This window comes from Natrix helvetica (genome assembly GCF_964273705.1).
Source record: "Natrix helvetica genome assembly, chromosome: 3".
NCBI classification, from domain to species: domain Eukaryota; kingdom Metazoa; phylum Chordata; class Lepidosauria; order Squamata; family Natricidae; genus Natrix; species Natrix helvetica.
Window position 1 is genome coordinate 65,498,050 of NC_138549.1, and position 20,335 is coordinate 65,518,384.

The 20,335-nt window shown below is 39.3% G+C and overlaps 1 protein-coding gene across 3 annotated transcripts in view; it reads left to right on the forward strand.

The window, feature by feature from the left end:
- RASAL2 (RAS protein activator like 2) overlaps positions 1-20,335 on the forward strand; it is a gene marked incomplete at its 5' end in the record, with an annotated part of 242,109 nt that overhangs the window by 189,286 nt on the left and 32,488 nt on the right. For all 3 annotated transcript variants that reach the window (XM_081947703.1, XM_081947702.1, XM_081947701.1), the window contains 7 exons: positions 2,822-2,975; positions 5,994-6,092; positions 7,528-8,082; positions 11,313-11,457; positions 17,372-17,516; positions 18,397-18,633; positions 19,666-19,867. In XM_081947703.1, coding sequence (XP_081803829.1) covers positions 2,822-2,975; positions 5,994-6,092; positions 7,528-8,082; positions 11,313-11,457; positions 17,372-17,516; positions 18,397-18,633; positions 19,666-19,867 — 1,537 coding nt within the window. The remainder of the gene's footprint in view (positions 1-2,821; positions 2,976-5,993; positions 6,093-7,527; positions 8,083-11,312; positions 11,458-17,371; positions 17,517-18,396; positions 18,634-19,665; positions 19,868-20,335) is intronic.

Consider the following 20,335-nt stretch of genomic DNA (forward strand, 5'->3'; position numbering starts at 1 on the left):
GTTGCAGATCCAGCCACTGCTCAAAAGTTTATCTCTATTAACCCAACCATACCTCATCGGTGTTATATAAGATTCTCACTGTGAGGTCTACTCCACAGAGGAGAGTAGCTTTCCCTCTACTTTTCAACGTTTACTAAGAGTTGGGATATACAGTTAGGAACTTTGAGACTTTTGAATATTCTTTTGGATATTCAAAATGGAGTATTTTGTAAGACTTTCTTTATAGGAATCTATTTGATAATAGCACTAAACCCATGATTTAGAATAAGTATTTTGGACCTAAGGAATCAGTTCATTAAATCATTCACATCCTTTTTTATGCCCCCCCCCCAAAAAATCAGATAACTGCTTCAATGCATAGAAATGGTCTATTTGCAGTGTGCAAATCTTTACTTCCTTTATAACCAGGACTGTGTATCTAATCCAGTATAGATAGTCTTCAATTTACAACCATTCATATAACAACCACTTAAAGTTACAATGGCACTGAAAAAACTGACTTACCACCGGCCCCTCACATTTACAACCTTTGCAGCATCCCTGTGGTCAAATGATCAAAATGTGGGCGCTTGGCAACTGCTATATATTTACAGCATTGGTTGCAGCATTTCAGTATCATGTGATCGCTATTTGTGATTTTCCCAGGTGCCTTCCACTGAGCAAAGTCAATGTGGGAAGTTTATTTTGCTAAACAACAATGTGATTCACTTTACAACTGCACTGAATTCACTTAACCATGACAAAAAAAGATAACAAAATTGGGCTTAACAACAGTCACAATATAAATTCTGCTCCCAGTGGTGGTACAAGGACTACTTGTATTATCTATTCTCAAAACAGGTAGACCTCACTTGTCAACTGTCTTGTGCAATGAATCATTCGAAAGTTACTGTGTAAAATTGCTGGAAAAACAACTTAGCGACTAAGTCATGCTTTTACAACCTTCACAGCATCTTTCTCTCAATCCCGTGCTCATCATGACATCAGTTAGTACATTTTGTTCTGTGCCTGGCCCATTTTTTTCTCTCAAAAACCGGAGATATTGTGTAAACAATCAATCATTTTAGGCAACCTGTCCTGTGCTGATTCATTTTTCTTTTCCCTTATAGAGTGGAGAAATTGAAGAGGAACGGATTGCAAGAGAGTAAGAAGGCACACAATGGCAAATATACATTGAAAGGAATGTTCTATGCCAGTTGTTGGCCTAGCACACTCAGTGCTGTGAGCTAAAAGACATGAGGCAAACAGTGCTAGCACATTACTTTCAATGGGTATTCCCTATTATGTGCCTGCTTATTCTGTTGTAATCCTTTCTCTATGATGACTTGAAATACAAATATTAATTCCCTTCCTGATAATTATCCCAGAATCAGGATAAGCATTGCAAAGACAAGCAAACTGCATAAATCTACAAATTCCTATTATTATGATTAACTTTAATGAATTCAAGCTAAATGGAAACCTTTTGACTTAACCTTACTGAAATAGCAGCTGGTGCTTTACTGTGTCCAATGCCAGTAAAAGGAATTGCATTCTAGCAATAACAGGGCATAAGGAATACCAATCACACGGCTCACGTCCAGTTAGTTGATCGTAGTAAAGCGCAATCAAAGCTACAAATGAACTACTATATTAAGAAAAGGGATCATAGCCTAAAGTCAGGAAAGCCATGGATATGGCTCCCAACAATCCCAAAACTTGTGCTTGTGGGGGTGGTGGGGGTGCTTTGGAGTCAGCCTAGATTCCTTGCAACTACATGGACAAGTCCTTGCAGTCTCCTTGACAATATTTTGGAAGTGGTTTGCCACTGGCTCTCCTAAATTCTTAATGTGACATGAAAAGAAGGAAATAAGGTCCTGTTTTGTTTTTGTGTCATCCCAACTTTTATGGTTTTTTTTCTTAGGATGTCCTCTTAGATGCAATTCAGAGCTCAAGTGCTATAAAAAGATTTTTCTCTCAGCTTGTCTTCTGGAAACCAGTGTCATTGAAATCCCTTCGGTAGGAAGATGACTGATCAGGAATGCCCCCAAGTAGAGCATGCCAAATTAATATAATGCCTGAATACGATTAGTAAGATTATCTATCTTCCTGTGCTATTTCTAAAAAAAAAAAAAAACCAATCCCACCCTCATAGATTGTGAAACATTTTAGTATAAGAGTAATAGATCTGTCATTGTTTGTATCCCATTTGTATTTTTTGAAAAGGGAATATTAATAGTAAGCGTGGAGGATAATATTGTGCTTGGAAACTAGTTCAGATCTTTGACTGACTTATTGCATTATTTTGACCCCATAATCTTTCCACCAATCCTGCTTTGGGGGATTGTTTCTAACATGAAATACAAAAAAATATGTCTGTTACTCCAAGCTCCTTTGAAAAATAAGCAAGATTGATACAAACAGCACACTCACAAATCTCCCCTCCCCTTCATTTTCAGAGCACCCTTTGCATTATTTTTAGAGGAATCTACTGGATACGAAGGGGAAGGAAGAGAAACTGCACAGCTCTATAAATGTAACGTTTTCATTTGTAGTGAATAAAAAATATGCAGCCTTCGAAGGTTACTAGTAGGATTTTGGATTCTATGAAACGTATAGAAAAACATTTAAACCATTCACCAATAATTCAGAATACGAAATTCTAAAAGCAGAATTGTTTTATGTTTCTGAGTTTGTTGAATATTGATAGGCATGTGGTAGGGATTCCCAACCAATTTTTGGAATGAGGCAAATCTTAAAAGATGCTTTTAAATTTTAATTTTATTAAATCACCTACTTCTTTCTTGGTGTCTGATCTCCATCTTCTACTGTCTTTATACAGGTCCCTTGGCTTGTCAAAGCTGAAACAATCATTTTCCCATGAATCTTTGCTGAGTCCAGGAGGTCCTATTGAGACTTTGGATCTTGGGACTGATGACAAAGTCTTTGTCATGCCACTTCATAGCAGTATAATTGGACGAGACTTCTGCTTTGAGGTAAATACATAACAAAGGTATTCATTTTATTCCAAGAAAGAAAAATATAGTGGAAGAGTGATATATAGTGTTTGATCTTCTGGGTCTTTTTATTCTTTCAATTTTGTAACAGTAACAAATTTTGTTGCTTTAGATTTAACATGAGAAGGTTGTGGATTATTTGATGATCAGATGATCTTCAAGTACATGAGATAACTGATATCAGTTATTGAACAGAAATGAACTTTCTTTTCAGTCTTAAGAAAACATGGCAGTGAATGACTAAGAGAAACAACAAAGAACTAGGAAATTTCTTATTGGGCCATTGTCAATTGATGGAAAGTTGCGCCACAGTTAGGCATCATTTGTATCTCTAATGACCATATTAGTAATGCAGCACCAGATAAGGAATTAATTTGCATGTTTTGATTACCCTATATCAGTGATGATTAGGGGTCATCTAGTTAGCTTGCCTTGATTTATGATTGTTTTTTGCAATCTTTATTGGTGCATGCTTGCAAAATTTAACAAGTGTTTGTCCAACAGCATTTGCAACATACAACAGCTAATCTTGTGCATTAACTGTCCCTTTTCCTTCCCCCAAATTTATTGGAGGTAGCTGAAGCACAACTTAATATTTGTGTCCTCTGCCTGGATGCTTGTTTCCTTTCCTTAATGCCTTTCCTTAATAAAACATCACCATCCCAGATTCAAAAATCCAATAATTTAGAATAAATGGCCAACATTTTAGGAGATCATCTCCTAAATGGGCAACTATGTTTCCAACTGAAATATTGAAAGGGCATCTTGGGCAATTCAATGATTCCCTGAGATGTTTGCCATTAAAAAAAAAGTGGGGGAAAATGATTATTTTGATGTATGCATCAATGACTGCTTCCAGTATCTTTCAGAATCACAGGTTTTTTGGACCACAAATTGGGAATAATTGGCATTGGTATTTAATATATTCAAGAACTTTTCAACTAACTTCCTTAATACATTTTTTCAAAAGGTTTTTTTCTCCTTTGGTATTCTTAATGGGAAAATTGAATTAATAACTTTCCCATTAAGATTACATGTTGGCATCATACTGTGGAATCCCAAATCTGAAAACTTCCTGGGATTCCACCCAGTTGAAAGTTCATGATCTTTTCCTCACACCCATAAATCCATCACATGGTCCAATCTTCTTCAGCCACGCTGGCATTTCCACCCAGCTAGTTCCGGTCAGGTGCAGAGGTGCGGAGGCAAAAGATGACCTTGGGCTTCTAGAAAAGAATGACAACAACACATTCCACAATTCTACTCCTTTCTATTCCCCCTCCCAATTACTACACTAATGAAACATCATAATGAATAATAGAGTGTGTGGCAGGCCAAAGATCCTAAAAAGGAATATAACTGCAGGCCTGACACATACATGTGCACAAATACAGGTAGTCCTCAACTTATGATCACAATTGAGTCCAAACTTTCTGTTGTTAGGTGAGACATTTGCTAAGTGAGTTTTGACCCATTTTACGACTTTTCTTTACACAGCTGTTAAGTGAATCACTGCAGTTGGTAAGTTAGTAACCTGATTGTTAAGTGAATCTGGCTTCCCCATTGACTTTGCTTGACAGTAGGTTGCAAAAGGTGATCAAATGTCTTTGGGACACAGCAATGGTCATAAAGATGAACCAATTGCCAAGCATCTGAAATTTTATCCCATGATCATGGGGATGCTGCAACAATCATAGCTGTGAAAAATGGTCACTTTTTTCATTGCTGTTGTAACTTTGAATGGTCACTAAACGAACAGTTGTAAGTTGAGGACTACCTGTACACATTGATGGAAAATCAAAGACCTTTTCCTGGTTGCCATGGAAACTACCTAGCAAATGTGATCCTTTTGAAGAAGCAAGAAAAATTACAGTTTACTTTTATATTTCATTCAGTACAATACCGTAAAAGCTTTAATTTTTCTAATTTAAATACAGTGAGTTAGATGACAACCTTCGATTTATCTTTCATGGGAAGTGGCTCTCTCAAAAAGAACAAAACAGCATTTCAATATAATTAATTAATAATTTAAACAGTTGTATTTTAGCAGCACTGTGATGTTTCAAATTCCATAGTAACCAGATCACAGTCTTGCTAAGGAATAGCCTAGTCCTAGACCTAAACCTTATTAAGGGGAATGTCGATTAATGTAAAATATTAAGCATAATATTTAATGCAATCCTATGTTATGTAGATTTTATTTTCAAACTTGTACATAATTCTTATTTTCATTGCTTTCCATCTCCTTTAGTATCAAATCCATACCATGTCTTTTTTCTGCAAAATAGCACACAACCTTTTTATAAGCAAATGTTTATAGGCTGTTCCACCACTTTGGATTCAAAAGACAAAAAAGTGCTTTAGAGCATAAGTGGGCACACATCTATCCTCTTTCGGTAATTCTTCAATCTATTCTTCCTGTTATATCTACAGAATCCCTGGAGAGACACATAGTAATTGATTTAAGAAATCATTGTTACATGAGGACTCATCTGGAGTCAAAGTACTTTTTTCCTCTTTAAATCTAAAGCACTTTACAGCCGTGTTAGACATAGCTTCAAATTGGAAAATAAAAATGAAGAATGGTTCTGCAATAATGTTAAACTACTGCTTAGAAAACTTTTGGTTTATGAGTAACGTTACTATAAACTAGAAAAATCAGTTCTTTAAAATATCCCTCAATACTGTTTATTATTGTATAGGTAAATTTATTAATTTAATCATCCTTATAGGCTAAATTTCCAATTTGAAAACTGTTCAAGTTGGGAGGATTTGGTGAACATTTCAGCGAGAATTAATAGACTTCAAACTAGATCATAATGTTTCTGACACTTGGAGCTTTGTAATACCCCAGTGGGTTAACATAATAAACGTATTCATATTCTGGTTAAGTTTCCTCATTAAGCTTCTATGTTATAAAGTATTAAGGTGTTTCTGCTGTTTCCTTTCATGCAATTACAATCTAAGCTTAACTTGACTTTCTGTAATATGTTCTAGATATCTTGTTCCACTTGTAGTAAATGCTTCAGTTGCACTTCTGCTGCTGAAAGAGACATCTGGATGGAGAACATACGGAGGGCTCTCCAGCCTAACAAGGTATAGTGTAAAATGCAACCCCAGAAAAGCATCCCGATTAATAGCTGGGGATATCAAGTTGCTTCCCCAAACAAGTATAGCCTTCTAAGTAGATTTGTGGCATCAAATTATCTGCCTCAGAAAGAAAACTGCTTAATAAACCCCACTTAGACTTCGTTGATCAAAATGTCTGATAGATTACATCTTTAACCTGTAAACATGTCACATTGTTAATCACTAATTTTATTGTTTGAAATGCTTTGGGGAAATGATTGAGAAGTGGGATCAGTGCTGAATACTGATGTGTGGGTGTGGGTGGGTGTCAATACAAATTTAGAATCTATCACATTATGAAGCTCTTCTTAATTTCTGGCCATCGTTGCCAATTTCAATATTTAATATATTAATACCAAACATGACCATCTACTTTCTTCCAAGTGGACTTAGGAGCACTCTACTTTCATTACTCTTATGCCTGATTTATAATAGGAGAGACACAGAGGAGTGGTGATCTTGTTTGACTTCCTGGAATTTCCCAGTATTTGTTAATGTGAATATTTATAATAGGCTTCAGAACTTGTTTCTTTATAAATGGGGTGGGGGGGAGCGTACTATTTTGCCCTGCTTTGTCTCACTCAGGACGGTTCTATTTTGCCTGAAGTATTTGTCAAACAACCATTAGCTCTCCAAATGATTTTGATTACCATCCTGTCATTTCTGACCATTAGGAGATTTTAGTTTTTTAAAAAACCCTGGAAGATTACTCTCCTAATATACATGGGGCTAGGTGAGGTCATTCTGGAAGAGCACCAGGTTGCCAAGAAGGAGTGATGGCTTTCCAATTTCTCAACAAGACTCCAAGATATTCTCCACCAACCCAAGTGAATTCTAAATTCTCAATTATATTATTTCCTTTTCTTCTTTATCAGTAGCAGCATAATCCTTTATGAGTAATTACTGCCTGAAAAAATAAACTTAATCTTACTAGGCCATAGAGGCTGATGATATTAAGACTGTGGATCTATTCTTTTGGATATGGAATTGTGTTTCATTTTGAGAAGAAGGTTCACAACATATGTGTACTCCTGGTTTAGTGTTGTTTTAATCATTCAGTTGACTGTCATCCTCTATTGCAGGGGTGCTGGCTGGGGAATTCTGGGAGTTGAAGTCCACAAGTCTTAAAGTTGCCAAGTTTGGACACCCCTGCTCTATTGGATTCAGCTATTTCTTTTTCAAGAGGCTAGGAATCTATTCATGATCAGACATGCAGTGACGTGTTGAATTTGGAGTTTTCCTTAAGAAAAATTCAGAAATGTGTTTATTCTCTCATAAGCCATCTTAAAAAGAAGATAGATAGAAAGTCAGGACTTAAAAATATAATTGTAGCTATGAAAGATAGGAACTATATAGAATAGACATTATTTGTGATAAATAAACTAACTGTTCTTGTCTCCAGGATAATTGCCGTCGAGATGAGAATATGTTACGTCTTTGGATCATTGAGGCCAAAGGTTTGGCCCCCAAGAAGAAGTATTTCTGTGAAATATGCCTGGATGAAATATTAGTTGCCCGAACTACCAGTAAATCAAAAGCTGACAATATTTTCTGGGGTGAACAGTTTGAGTTTTCCGGCCTTCCGCCCACTTATCACATTACAGTCCACATCTACAAGGACACCGAAAAGAAAAAGAAAAACTATAAGAATAATTATATTGGTCTAGTCAGCATTCCCATAGCTACTGTCACCGGTCGACAGTTTGTGGAAAAGTGGTACACCATCAGTACTCCCACAGTCAATAAGGGAAAGTCTGGTGTGCCATCCATCCGGATCAAGTCACGGTACCAGACCATCATCGTCCTTCCTATGGAAAAATATAAAGAGTTTGCTGAATTTATAACCAACAATTATACTGAATTATGCTCTGTTTTGGAACCAGTCATAAGTGTCAGAAACAAAGAGGAGATGGCTTGTGCTATGGTGCACATTCTTCAGAGCACTGGCAAAGCAAAGGTAGGAATATGCAGAATTACTGCTTACTTTGTTGGTGTACACAACAGACAATCCCAAAACTACTTATAACCGTTTATCAAAGTTACAATGGTCTCACCACCACCTCCCTTGTGGTCATCACATGATCACATTTGGGCATTTGGCAACTGGCTCATCTTTATGGCCATTTGCAACATCCCATGGTCACATGACTGTGATTTGAGGGTGTGTGTGTGTTTTGCCAGTTGTTTACTTCCAGTTTCGAGCAAAAAAAAATCTATTAGAGAAAATTGAGTTGCTTAATTACCATGGTGTTCACTTAATAACACTTTTTTCTGGTCCAGTCACATGGTGCCTCAACTTATGACTGTAACAACTGATGAACCATAATAACAGGTTCAATTATGGTCATCATTCAAGGGCTACCTGTACTTCTATCCTTTTTTCTAATTGTCTTCTCATATCTTATAGATTAATTTATAGCCCTCAGATTAGCAAACTCGGAGAACAGACTCCTGCTAAAAGATTAGTATTTATTTTGATTCAGTTCCCTATTTTGAATTATGGGTTGAGCAGAAATAATTTTTAACCATTTGCAGTGAGATGTAGTGCTCTTCAGATTCCAGCTCCACTCCTCAATGTCCTTTTTTCCCCCTGGTGCCACAGCCTCTTTTTGGACCAGTTATGAATTTAGATTATGCATGTGTCTTTTACTTCTTTAGAGATGCTGCACTTTATTTGGAAATGAGAGACTATTCCTCTTCTGGAGGATAAAATAGAGCCCATTGTTTCAAATTTACTCTCACGTTTGGGTTCTATGTGCAAACTTCTGAAAGACAGTCTTAAGCAGGACATAGTTCTTAAAAATTATTCTCAAAGAGCAGAATATACAGAGTAACATTTTACTACATTTTACTATTTACAATGTGAAACCAACTTTGTCTTTTTATACCACTGACCTTTGAGTCCTTAAAAAAATGTTCTTCCAGAGAATTTGCAGTGGAATAGATATACTACTTCTTCCAGAGAGCCTGTGATAGAATGTTTATTCTCCCAACAGCTTTGGGAGAAGGGATAAGTTGACAGAAAGATGCCCCAATGTTTATGGTGAAGCTAAGGGAGGTTTTAGTTTTAATCTCCTTGGTGTAAAACCAATGTTCTATTATTCTAAACTATCTCAAGTGTAGACAGTTCAATTATGCTACACTATCTCAAGAGTACCCTGTTCAAACACATCTTCTAGATTGCAGTTGGTGCTTTCAGGATAGATCGATATGGCCATCTTTAGCCCAAGAAGCAAAAGAGAAATAAATGAGAAGAACAAGATAGTGGAAAACGTGTGTTTCTTGAATTGATGCTTAATGTTTTCTGCTTATATACAAGTTATATATTCAAGGCTTACATGTTTGCCTTTGTATCATTGTACCTTAATCTTCAGGGATTCCACTTGGAGAAAGCTGAAAAATAGACAACACATTTGAAAAGGAAACCAACTTTAACTTTAAAAGAGAAAACTATTAAGATTAGTGTATAAAGATTATTCTAGACAAAGGGCTGTTTCCCATTCCCCACAATGTGCCTTCCTTCCATCTTCGAGATGACTCTTAGTAATTTTATTTATTGATTTAAAAATTTTATATAGCCACCCAACTCTCAAATCTTGAGAAACTGCTGACACTACTGAATCCTGCTGCTGCTGTAGTGGGAGTGAGGACCAAGGAAGGGAGTTCTGTCTTGCCTTCTCCCCACTTCCTCAAGCATTTTGCGTTCTTCTCCCCTTTGTTCGCCAAGGCACTCCTTTGTGCCAGCTTTCTCTATGTCCATAGTCTCCAGAAAATTATATTCTATAACTTCTGTACACTGGCTTTTTTACACCATTATGGCAAAATCTGGAGTGCCATAGGGGTGGCGTGAGAAGTGGGTAGGAATAGTGAGGTTGCTGTTTCTTCCAGGAACAAACAGAGAAAACTGGCTGTCAGTTGATCAAGTTCAAATGGACAATTCAGCGATTATTTTGCTATTCAACATCCAGTCCTGGAGGCTACTTTTCCAGAATAGAAAAGGCTGGATGTAAACTGTCTTTGCTAATTACTCACTATTCCTATGGAGGTTGTTGTCAACAAACTGTTAAAGAGCAAAGTAGGCACAAAACACAAATAGCAAATTCAGACAGGAGGCACCAATTTGAGTCACTCTGAGTTTACAAAGATGAAAAAAGTATGCACAAATCCTCTGTTGTAATACAATGTTTTTAAAAGTTGTTTCTCCATGCAGATATAACAGGGGGCACTCTTGCAGTTGTTTCCCTGTTATTTAAATTAAAGTTTAGAAAGTTGGTACATGGGATCAAAGTTTGCTAATTGCTATGTGATACATTATCTCCTTATTTTAAATTCTTTTAAGTTTGTTGTTGTTGGTATGTTCTCACTAATAAAAAAAAGTAAACTTTTTTTCTGTTCTCTAATGAAATTTGTCTCATGACCTTTCCTCTACAGGACCTTAATTATTGCATACATTGCAGCCAATAGCAAGCAAAGCCCACCAGGTTCTAGTCAAATTCTATCCTGTAGCTTATTGTCTGCTGTGTAACTTATGCATGGAATGCCCTTCTTCTCAGAAGTAGGACTAGGAAGAGGTGTTTAGTTAGATCTTAATCTGTCATGGCTATTGGCCAAGGCTGTATCCCCTCTAGCAATCAAAGCAGAAATGCCTGCCAAGGCATAGAGCATTGTGGCTGGATGGGAGGGGACAATCCTACAGCAGGCTAATTGGAGCCCTGCAGGCCACCAATCTCCGTCAGGTTCTTCATAGAATATTCGCTAGCCTTATTCTGTTTTTCACCAGAAAGTACTCTTTTTCTGTTGGATTTTTTTTTGATGTGGTGTTAGCCTGCCTCAGCAACAGGCTGGTCCCAAGTTGGAGGCTTCATTGAAGGATATGTTCTTCACGAATAGTGGCTCAGCTGGAGTGAGTGGACTTAATGTATGAGGTCTAACTCATACATTACTGAACTATATCTGCATCTTATCAAAAAAGAATAATTGAAGCAAATAGTTGGATTGAATGCATCTAACAGTCTCTAAATACCTTGGTTTCCCTAATGGGAGGTACTGTCACTCTTTCAGCATTTTCACTTTTTTGCTGAGTCAGTTGTTTTATCCATCTGGCATATTCTATCCAACCTCGGTCCATAGAATATCCATGCCATTATATGCATCATCTTTTTTTCTAACCTTTTTTTTTCATTTCAGGACTTCTTGACTGATTTGGTGATGTCTGAAGTGGATCGCTGTGGGGACCATGATGAGTTGATCTTCAGAGAAAATACACTTGCCACCAAGTCCATTGAGGAATATCTCAAGTTGGTGGGACAGAAGTATCTGCAAGATGCACTAGGTATAGAAACATTTCTTTATGATTATATATGGTATTTCTTATTTTAAAAGTTTATTGTGAAGCCATTAAGGGAGAAGAGGTAGTCCAAGTTGCTGAATCATCGTTGGGTCAGAAAAAGTAGTTGAAGTAGCCCAATCTTGAGAATGTTAAATTCCTTTAAAAAGCAAAAAAAATTCATTGTTCACATTACTCAGTCATGCAATATTTGTGGCTTTCAATGTATGTATATAAGAATACCTTAATCTGTATTCTTTTCCTAATGTGTCTTCCGGTTCTACCATTTTAATTCCAAGACCCTTTATTATTCCTTTTTAGTACCATTAATAATAATAATAATAATATAAATTTATTAGCCGCTCCCTTTCCAAGTAGGACTCGGGGCGGCGTACAATGGAGCATATAAAACATAGAAGATGTATAAAAAACACATAGACATACATACATACAAAACACACATACACATACACGGACACGGACACGGAGGAGGTAACAAATTACATCATATAGACAGTTAAAAATCAGCATTAAAATACCCCAATTGTAAGAACCCAATATGCAATTAAAAAATTTAACGTTGACAATTTAAAAACAGTTAGGAGGAATAAGAGAAATTACAATTGAGCCAGGCCAGATAATTGAAAGAGGTGGGTCTTCAGCTGTACACGGAAGGAGCGGAGATCGGAAGTAATCCTGATGTCACGGGGGAGGTCATTCCACAGGGCTGGGCCCATCACAGAGAAGGCTCTGCTCCTGGGTGTCGCCCCCCGGCACTGTTTGGCAGACGGCACCCGGAGAAGTCCCTCTCTGTGTGAGCGAATTGGTCGTAGGGATGTGTGGGGCAGGATGCGATCCTGCATGTAACTAGGCCCTATGCCATGAAGCGCTTTAAAGATCATAATCAAAACCTTGAAACGCACTCGGTAGACCACAGGAAGCCAGTGCAGCTCGCGCAGGAGAGGTGTTACAGGGGAGTATCTAGTCCTCCCCATAATCACCCGCGCGGCCGCGTTCTGGACCAACTGTAGTCTCCGAGTGCATCTCAAGGGAAGCCCCATGTAGAGAGCATTGCAGTAATCCAGGCGAGACGTCACTAGCGCATGGGTGACTGTGCGTAGGGCATCCCGGTCCAATAAGGGGCGCAATTGGCGCATCAAGCGGACCTGATGGAACGCCCCCCTTGCCACGGCTGTTACATGGTCATCCATGGACAGCCGGGCATCTAGGAGGACGCCCAAATTGCGCACCTGTTCCATGGGGGCTAGTTGGACGCCCCCAATGGCCAGAGATGGAAGCACCTGGTTGAACCGGGAGGCCGGAAGCCACAGCCACTCCGTCTTGGAAGGGTTGAGTTTTAGTCGGTTGCCATCCATCCAGACCCGTACGGCCTCCAGACACCGGGACATCATTTCGACGGCCTCATTGGGGTGGTTCGGGGTGGAAATGTATAGCTGAGTATCATCAGCATACAGATGATATCCCACCCCAAAACCACGGATGATCTCGCCCAGCGGTTTCATATATGTGTTGAACAGGAGAGGCGAGAGCACCGATCCCTGTGGCACTCCACATGTGAGTGGCCTCCGGGTCGAACTCTGCTCCCCTGCCAACACACGTTGCGTCCGATCAGAGAGGTAGGAGCCAAACCACCGTAAAACGGTGCCCCTGACTCCCAGCCCCTCTAGCCGGTGCAACAGGATACCATGGTCGATGGTATCGAACGCCGCCGAGAGATCTAATAGGACCAGGATAGAGGAACAACCCCTATCTCTGGCCCTCCAGAGATCATCAACCAATGCGACCAAGGCCGTCTCCGTGCTGTGCCCGGGTTGGAAGCCGGACTGGCGCGGGTCTAGATAATCATTTTCCTCCAGGTGACGAGGGAACTGCTGTACCACCACACTCTCTACAACCTTCGCTAAAAAAGGAAGGTTGGAGACTGGACGATAATTGACTAGGTCCATTGGGTCCAGGGAAGGCTTCTTGAGCAGGGGCCTCACCACCGCCTCTTTCAAGGCGGCCGGTAGGGACCCCTCACCCAACGAGGCGTTCACCAGGCCCAGGAGCCAGTCGCGCGTAACCTCCCAGGATGCCAGTACAAGCCAGGAGGGACACGGGTCCAATAAACATGTGGTGGGTCGCAGACGTCCACGCAACCTGTCCAAATCCTCGATGGCAACCGAGTCGAACTCCTCCCAAAGCGGTCCCTCAAGACTCGCCACGGGCGTCTCTACTGGACCACTGAAAGGGGCCCATCCCGTCCGGATTTGAGCGACTTTGTCCTGTAGATATTTCCCAAACTCCTCTGCTCTGCCCTGTAATGGGGCTTCCCGTGGTCTCTCAAACAAGAGGGAGCGGGTCACCCTAAACAGGGCGGCAGGGCGGTTATCTGCAGACGCAATAAGAGCGGCACAATGTTGACGTTTGGCCGCTCTTAATGCCACGAGGTACGTCTTCAAATATGCTCGTACCTGTGCTCGGTCAAAAACTATAATAGATCCCTTTAACCTAAACTCATGGGAAATAACTTCGGTGAAGTCTAATCTGTAGAGAATAGATTAATGGTAATTAATGTAAGCATCATATGCTTTCCTTGCCCCTCTCTTAATTTGATTCTTAGTGCTCTCCTGTTTAATGCTCATCTGTAACTTCTATATCCTGATATCTCATAGCACTTCTAAATAAATAATTCTCCATTTTGTCCAAAATTGTGGACAAATACATCCATTTTCCTCAACCCTCATATTGCACTGCTGCTCACTTTTGGAGAACTATAGCTTATTAAAATTACCCAAGGAGGGTTTACATCAGAGGTGGTATTCAGCAGGTTCTGACTAGTTCTGGAGAACCAGTAGTAGAAATTTTGAGTAGTTTGGAGAACCGGCAAATACCACCTCTGACTGGCCCCATCCCCATCTTTTCTCTGCCTCCCCAGCTGATCAGGAGGGAATGAGGATTTTGCAGTAACCTTACCCTGCCACGCCCACAAGCCATGCCATGCCCACCAAGCCACGCCCACAGAACCGGTAGTAAAAAAAATTGAATTCCATCACTAGTTTACATAATAGTAGATTATTAAGCTGGGAGAGTGGCTCCAAAAGATCCCAGGAGCAACATCAGAGCTCTCTGTCCAGAATCGGGCAGTGCTAGGAACAGCTGAGAACCAACACAGAACCCTCAAAGTCCCAGGCCTCTGGTAGAGGGCCCAAGATTGAGGAGGACACAGATCACCCATAAGGGTGCAGTTGTTCTATTTCATGTGCTCAAAATGCTCTAAGCTGCTGGCAATGAAATGTTTTTGACACCTCAGAACTGCATAGTATTGTATTCTTTCAAAAACTAGTTACCGTATTTTTCGGAGTATAAGACGCACTTTTTTTCCTCAAAAAAGAGGCTGAAAATCTGGGTGCATCTTATACACCGAATACAGCATTTTCTTGCCTTCTGAAGCCCCGCCCCTTATGGCTGTGCATAATGGCTGTGCATACCCTTATGGAGGCTTTCAGAGAGCTCCTGGGGGCTGTAGAGAACAGAAATGAGCAAAAAACGGGCCATTTTTGTGCCCCAGTCCCAAGCAGCACTCTATAAGCCTCCATAAGGCTATGCAGGCAATTTGTTTGACAAAAAACGGGTCTGTTTTTGTGAAAAACGGGCCATTTTTTGCTCATTTTTGCCCCCCCGGCCGCCGCAGGAGCACTCTGCAAGCCCCGCCAAGGCTATTCATGCCTTTGTTTTGAAAAAAAAGGGGGGGCATTTTCATGAAAAACGGGCCATTTTGGGGAGTTTTGCAGAGTGCAAAAACTTTTTTTTTCCTTTTGGAAAGCTCTTTAACTGATTGATGAGAATTACATTGATCAAGTGCTGTGCCAGCAGAAACACCTACCTATCTACTGTATTTCTCTCTCTCTCTATTTCTCTATCCCTATCCCTCTACCTACCTACACACACTGTCTCTCCCTACTACCTATTGTATTTCTCTCTATTTCTCTCTCTCTATCCCTCTACCTACCTACCTACACTCTCTCTCCCTACTTACCTACTATATTTCTCTCTTTCTCTCTCTCTTTCCCTTTATCTACCTAACTACCTACCTAACTACTCTCTCTCTCTCCCTACCTACCTACTATATTTCACACTCTCTCTCTATTTCTCTCTATATCCCTTTACCTACCTACCTAACTACTCTCTCTCTCTCCCTACTATTTACTGTATTTCTCTCTCTTTCTCTCTTTCTATTTCTCTCTCTCTCTCTTTACCAACCTACCGACTCTCTCTCTCTCTCTCTCTCTCTCTCTCTCTCTCTCTTTCTCTCTCTATCCCTTTATCTATCTACCTACCTAACTACTCACTCTCTCTCCCTACCTACCTACTGTATTTCTCTCTCTTTCTCTCCCTCTCTATCCCTCTATCCACCTATCTACATTTTTTAAAAAAAATTCCTCTTCAAAACCTTGGTGCGTCTTATACTCCAAAAAATACGGTAACTCTTCTTGGAAGTCATTTTGAGAGATGAGCCCCTGGGATGACACATTTTCTTTCCATTCTTGGTATCTGCGGAAGAAACTTTAATAAATCAAAATTCCCTTAAAAGTGGTACATTGGGTATATTAAGTAACTGACCCTATTTTGAAGATTTCTGTGCTTCTTTCCAATCACCTAGTTTCCTGTTCTAATACTATACTATACTTCTGTGGTGAAAGGATTAGCCAGTGACATCATGGCTGTCCCAGGAATGCCCATTTGGGAGCTCCTTTCATGTCTCCATTAATGAGCCCATTGAAGTAGTATCTGTTTATCTACTTGCGTTTGCACACTTTGAACTGGTAGGTGGGCAGCAGTTGGAGCAAATGATGGGAGCTCACCACACAGCAGCACTCGGGCTACAAGTGCAGGCTTGCACGTTGTCAACCCAGCGCCCAAACCATGTGAGCCACTGTGCTCCTTCCCATTCTCATATACATTAAGTTATTGAAAGAAATAAAGCTAATACCTAGCTAGAAAGCTGGAGAAGGTCCAGCTAATAGAAAGCTGCAAGAAATTTATGATTGTTCGTGGCCATAAGTACCTTTCATTTGAAAGTTGCTAAGAACTCACAAGTTGAAAATTAAAATAATAGAACCTCAGTTGTTACTGGTAAACAATGGTTCACCATTTCATTTTCTAAAAGAATTGGAATTTTATATTAGAGTGACTGAAATGTGAATGGTTCGGGTAAAATTCCACACTGCTGAATATATAATTGATGTCTTTTGATTGATTTTTTTTTAATTTCCATTTTTTTCCTCATATTTTGTCATCCTATAATAGATTTTTAAAATAGAGGGAAAATAATATGTGAAAGAGAGGAGACAATCTGTTGGGAGAAGGAGCTTTTACTTTTTTTCTAGGAAGATTTATTTGTAATTATGAATAATGTTTGTACCTCTCCAGTTCTCTGATATGACACTTGTACTCCCGGATTTCCCCAAAATTAAACAAAGGCTCCAAATTGATATCCATAATTTGTTTAGCTAGGTGCTCCCTAACCATTTCTTTACATGCCTTAGGAGGCCATTCCCTCCTTTTATCAGTTCTCCCACATAGGGAGAAGAACGAAGCAAAATCGGAGATGAGGATCTCTATCTTCTGCTATTACCAGACCTTCTAGCAGCAGACCCATCCCCTGTTATTTGAACATTGTCAATACTAGGGACAGGTGTGCTATCCTACATTCAGATAGAGTTACTTGACTTCACTTCAAATCAGAGAAGGGAAGAAAAATGTTTGTGGAGACTTATGGAATATTAATGCCCTGACACATTTAGGAGAATTTGTTGTTGTGGGTAGTAGGCAATATAATTGTTTGTTCTAACAAGATTGTCCAGAAATCTTTTTAATATTTTTTTCTTCTGCCTTGTTCTTATTACCTGATTGTTAGGTGAATTTATCAAGGCATTATATGAGTCGGATGAGAACTGTGAAGTGGATCCCAGCAAAAGTCCACCTAATGAATTAGCTGATCACCAGGCAAATCTCAAAATGTGTTGTGAGCTAGCCTTCTGCAAAATTGTCAATACCTACTGGTGAGTGGATAAAGCATTATTACTTGTCATTTACGGGGATTACCTGCCGAAGCAAATGCTAGAAAAACCAATTCAGCTTTGGAATGTTTTAAGTATGAAGCGATATTTAACAAAATGAGTCAGGTGGTTCAATGAGTCTCAAAGGCATCAATGGAGGCATCCCCAGACACCACATTGCCTATCTGAAGGCAGTTAAAATTCATGATGCCACCTTCGATCTTCCCTTTCACTAGGAATGAAATATTTTAATTGTAAAAACTGAAAGTTAGCCAACAGCTGTGCTTCTTCAAACCCATTTAATAGGAATTAGACAAGGAGTGGCATGTGTTCCTTGCGTCATTTTTACACAATGCTGTATACTCAAGAAAAAATGAGTCTATGCAATTGATTTTATACATACAAAGAAATATACATCTATTCATATTTTATCTGCGCTGACTCCTTCTAGAACAAAATACAGAATCTAAGGCAAATCAGTAGATGTATCTAGATGTATTTAATGCTTCTCATTCTCCTGTAGAAATAATAAAGAGTTTGCGTAGCCAAAACTAGGCTACAACTATGAAACATTTACCATTAGACTGTGACAATACTGATGAACTGGAGTTGGACCTAGCCTGATCACTCAGTCCCATCCATATTATATCAACTTACTAGGAATGAAATTCGTGACACTGGAAGCATTAGTTCCCAAGCTTATGAAAGTAGTTATTAGTATTTATTGATAATTCTACCCTAGATAGTTTTTTTCCCCAGATGAAGACAAGAAATACCCTTATCAGCGTGTTGATAAATAAAATACTGGACTTTCATAGCAGGAGAAGTAACTTCACTTGTTTATATACCAATGGGAATGTGCCAAATGTTGTTATCTTTTCAGTGTCTTTCCTCGGGAGTTGAAGGAGGTATTTGCGTCATGGAAGCAGCAGTGCCTCAAACGGGGAAAGCAGGATATCAGTGAACGCCTGATCAGTGCCTCGCTTTTCCTCCGATTCCTTTGCCCAGCCATCATGTCTCCAAGTCTCTTCAACCTCATGCAGGAATACCCAGATGATAGTACCTCTCGTGCACTCACACTAATTGCAAAGGTTATCCAAAACTTAGCAAATTTCACAAGGCAAGTGATGTTTCATTATTTGTAAGGATCATTAAGGGATTTACTGTTATTTTATCATTATGACGTGTGTTATTTCTTAGGAATAACATACAGCTGTTTTGCCTTATCTCTGTTCATAGTGTATGGAGAAGTCTATATTTGCTGAAATTCCGTTCAAAAATGTACATTTGAAAGCTACATTTCTCTGTTTCAGATTAAAAAAAACCATAAAAACATTATAAACAGAAGTCCCCACTTGAATAGTAGGATGTAGGTTAGTGGAGCAGGCTGGGTTGCATCATGGGCCAGTGTTTACAGAAGAGGAAGCAGCCTGTCCTTAGCTCCAGATACTGGCTAGTTTTCACTAGTGATATTCCCAATCCTACTACATCGCTTTCTCCAATTAGAAGCAGACCGCATGTATTTTTATTTGGTATTGTGTGTTAGTGATATTGCAAAAATAAGTATGACCTTCCATGTGGATGCAACTAACACTGCCCCCATGGGTACTAAGGGAAGATCTTTTTACTCCAAAGGTTTATAAAAAAAATATTTTCCTCAGGGCAGTAGTAAAAGACAATACAGTATACTAAATTCATTCCTTTGTCCTTGCTATTGTCTATGGTCTTTACTGCCTCCAGCTGAAGAAGTTTATAATTTCAATACTTAAATTAGACTTTATGTGTAATTTGAACTTCATTTGCCACAGATTGGGGCCAAAGAAGATAATTAAGATAATGCTATTATTATTAACAGGTGGACTCAGGTGCAGCTTTTCCTTTTTTTTCCTCTTAATTAATAAATTTTGTTAAGCCAAAAAAACTTCTAATAGTGGGGAGTGGAGTGGGGGGGGTGTCTCTATAATGACTACATGCAACATTATTTAACGAAGTATCACATGTAGAAATTGCCATTTGGTCACAGAAATATTGTTTTGCGTCTTGGAATATCTTGAGCAACATTGTAAGACCACACTGTTTCCCTTGGAAACTTCCTGCCAAACTGCTGACCTTCTTTCTCCTCTCTCCCTGTTTTTCTCTCTCCCCAACTCAGATTTGGGAACAAAGAAGAATATATTACCTTTATGAATGCCTTTCTAGAGCATGAATGGACACATATGAAATGCTTCTTGGCAGAAATTTCTAACGAGGACACCATTTCTAATAAGCCAGGATTTGGAGGATACATAGATCTGGGAAAGGAGTTTGCTGTCTTGCATTCTTTGCTGTGGGAAGTTGTCTGGGAGGTGGACAAGGTAAATTAGTTAGAAGGCTGGGAAGGGCTGGCTGGACACAAATTTGTCCAAGGAGTGTCCACAAGCTGCTTCCTGGGTAATGATTAAAGTTAACTTTAACTTTAAAAAAAAGGAAGGGGTTCTGGGAGTTGAAGTCCACAAGTCTTAAAGTTCCCAAGTTTGGACACCCCTGGTGTAGACTAGGCATTGAGAATCAGTAGAAAGATGGTGGTGAAATTTAATTGGATTGAACTTCCATCGCTTTGGGCTTGGGTTAAGTTGCACTACATTCTAAAGCAAATGAACTCATTTCTCCCATCATATCCATCATTTATATTGCTTTAGAACAATTTTGTTTGAAAGAAAATTATGTTTGATTCATTATCGTCTCCTAAAATAAAAGCTATATTCTAATAGTTTGGAGAGAGCCAGTTTGATGTAGTGGTTAAGGCATCAGGCTTGAAACTGGGAGATGGTGAATTCTAGTCC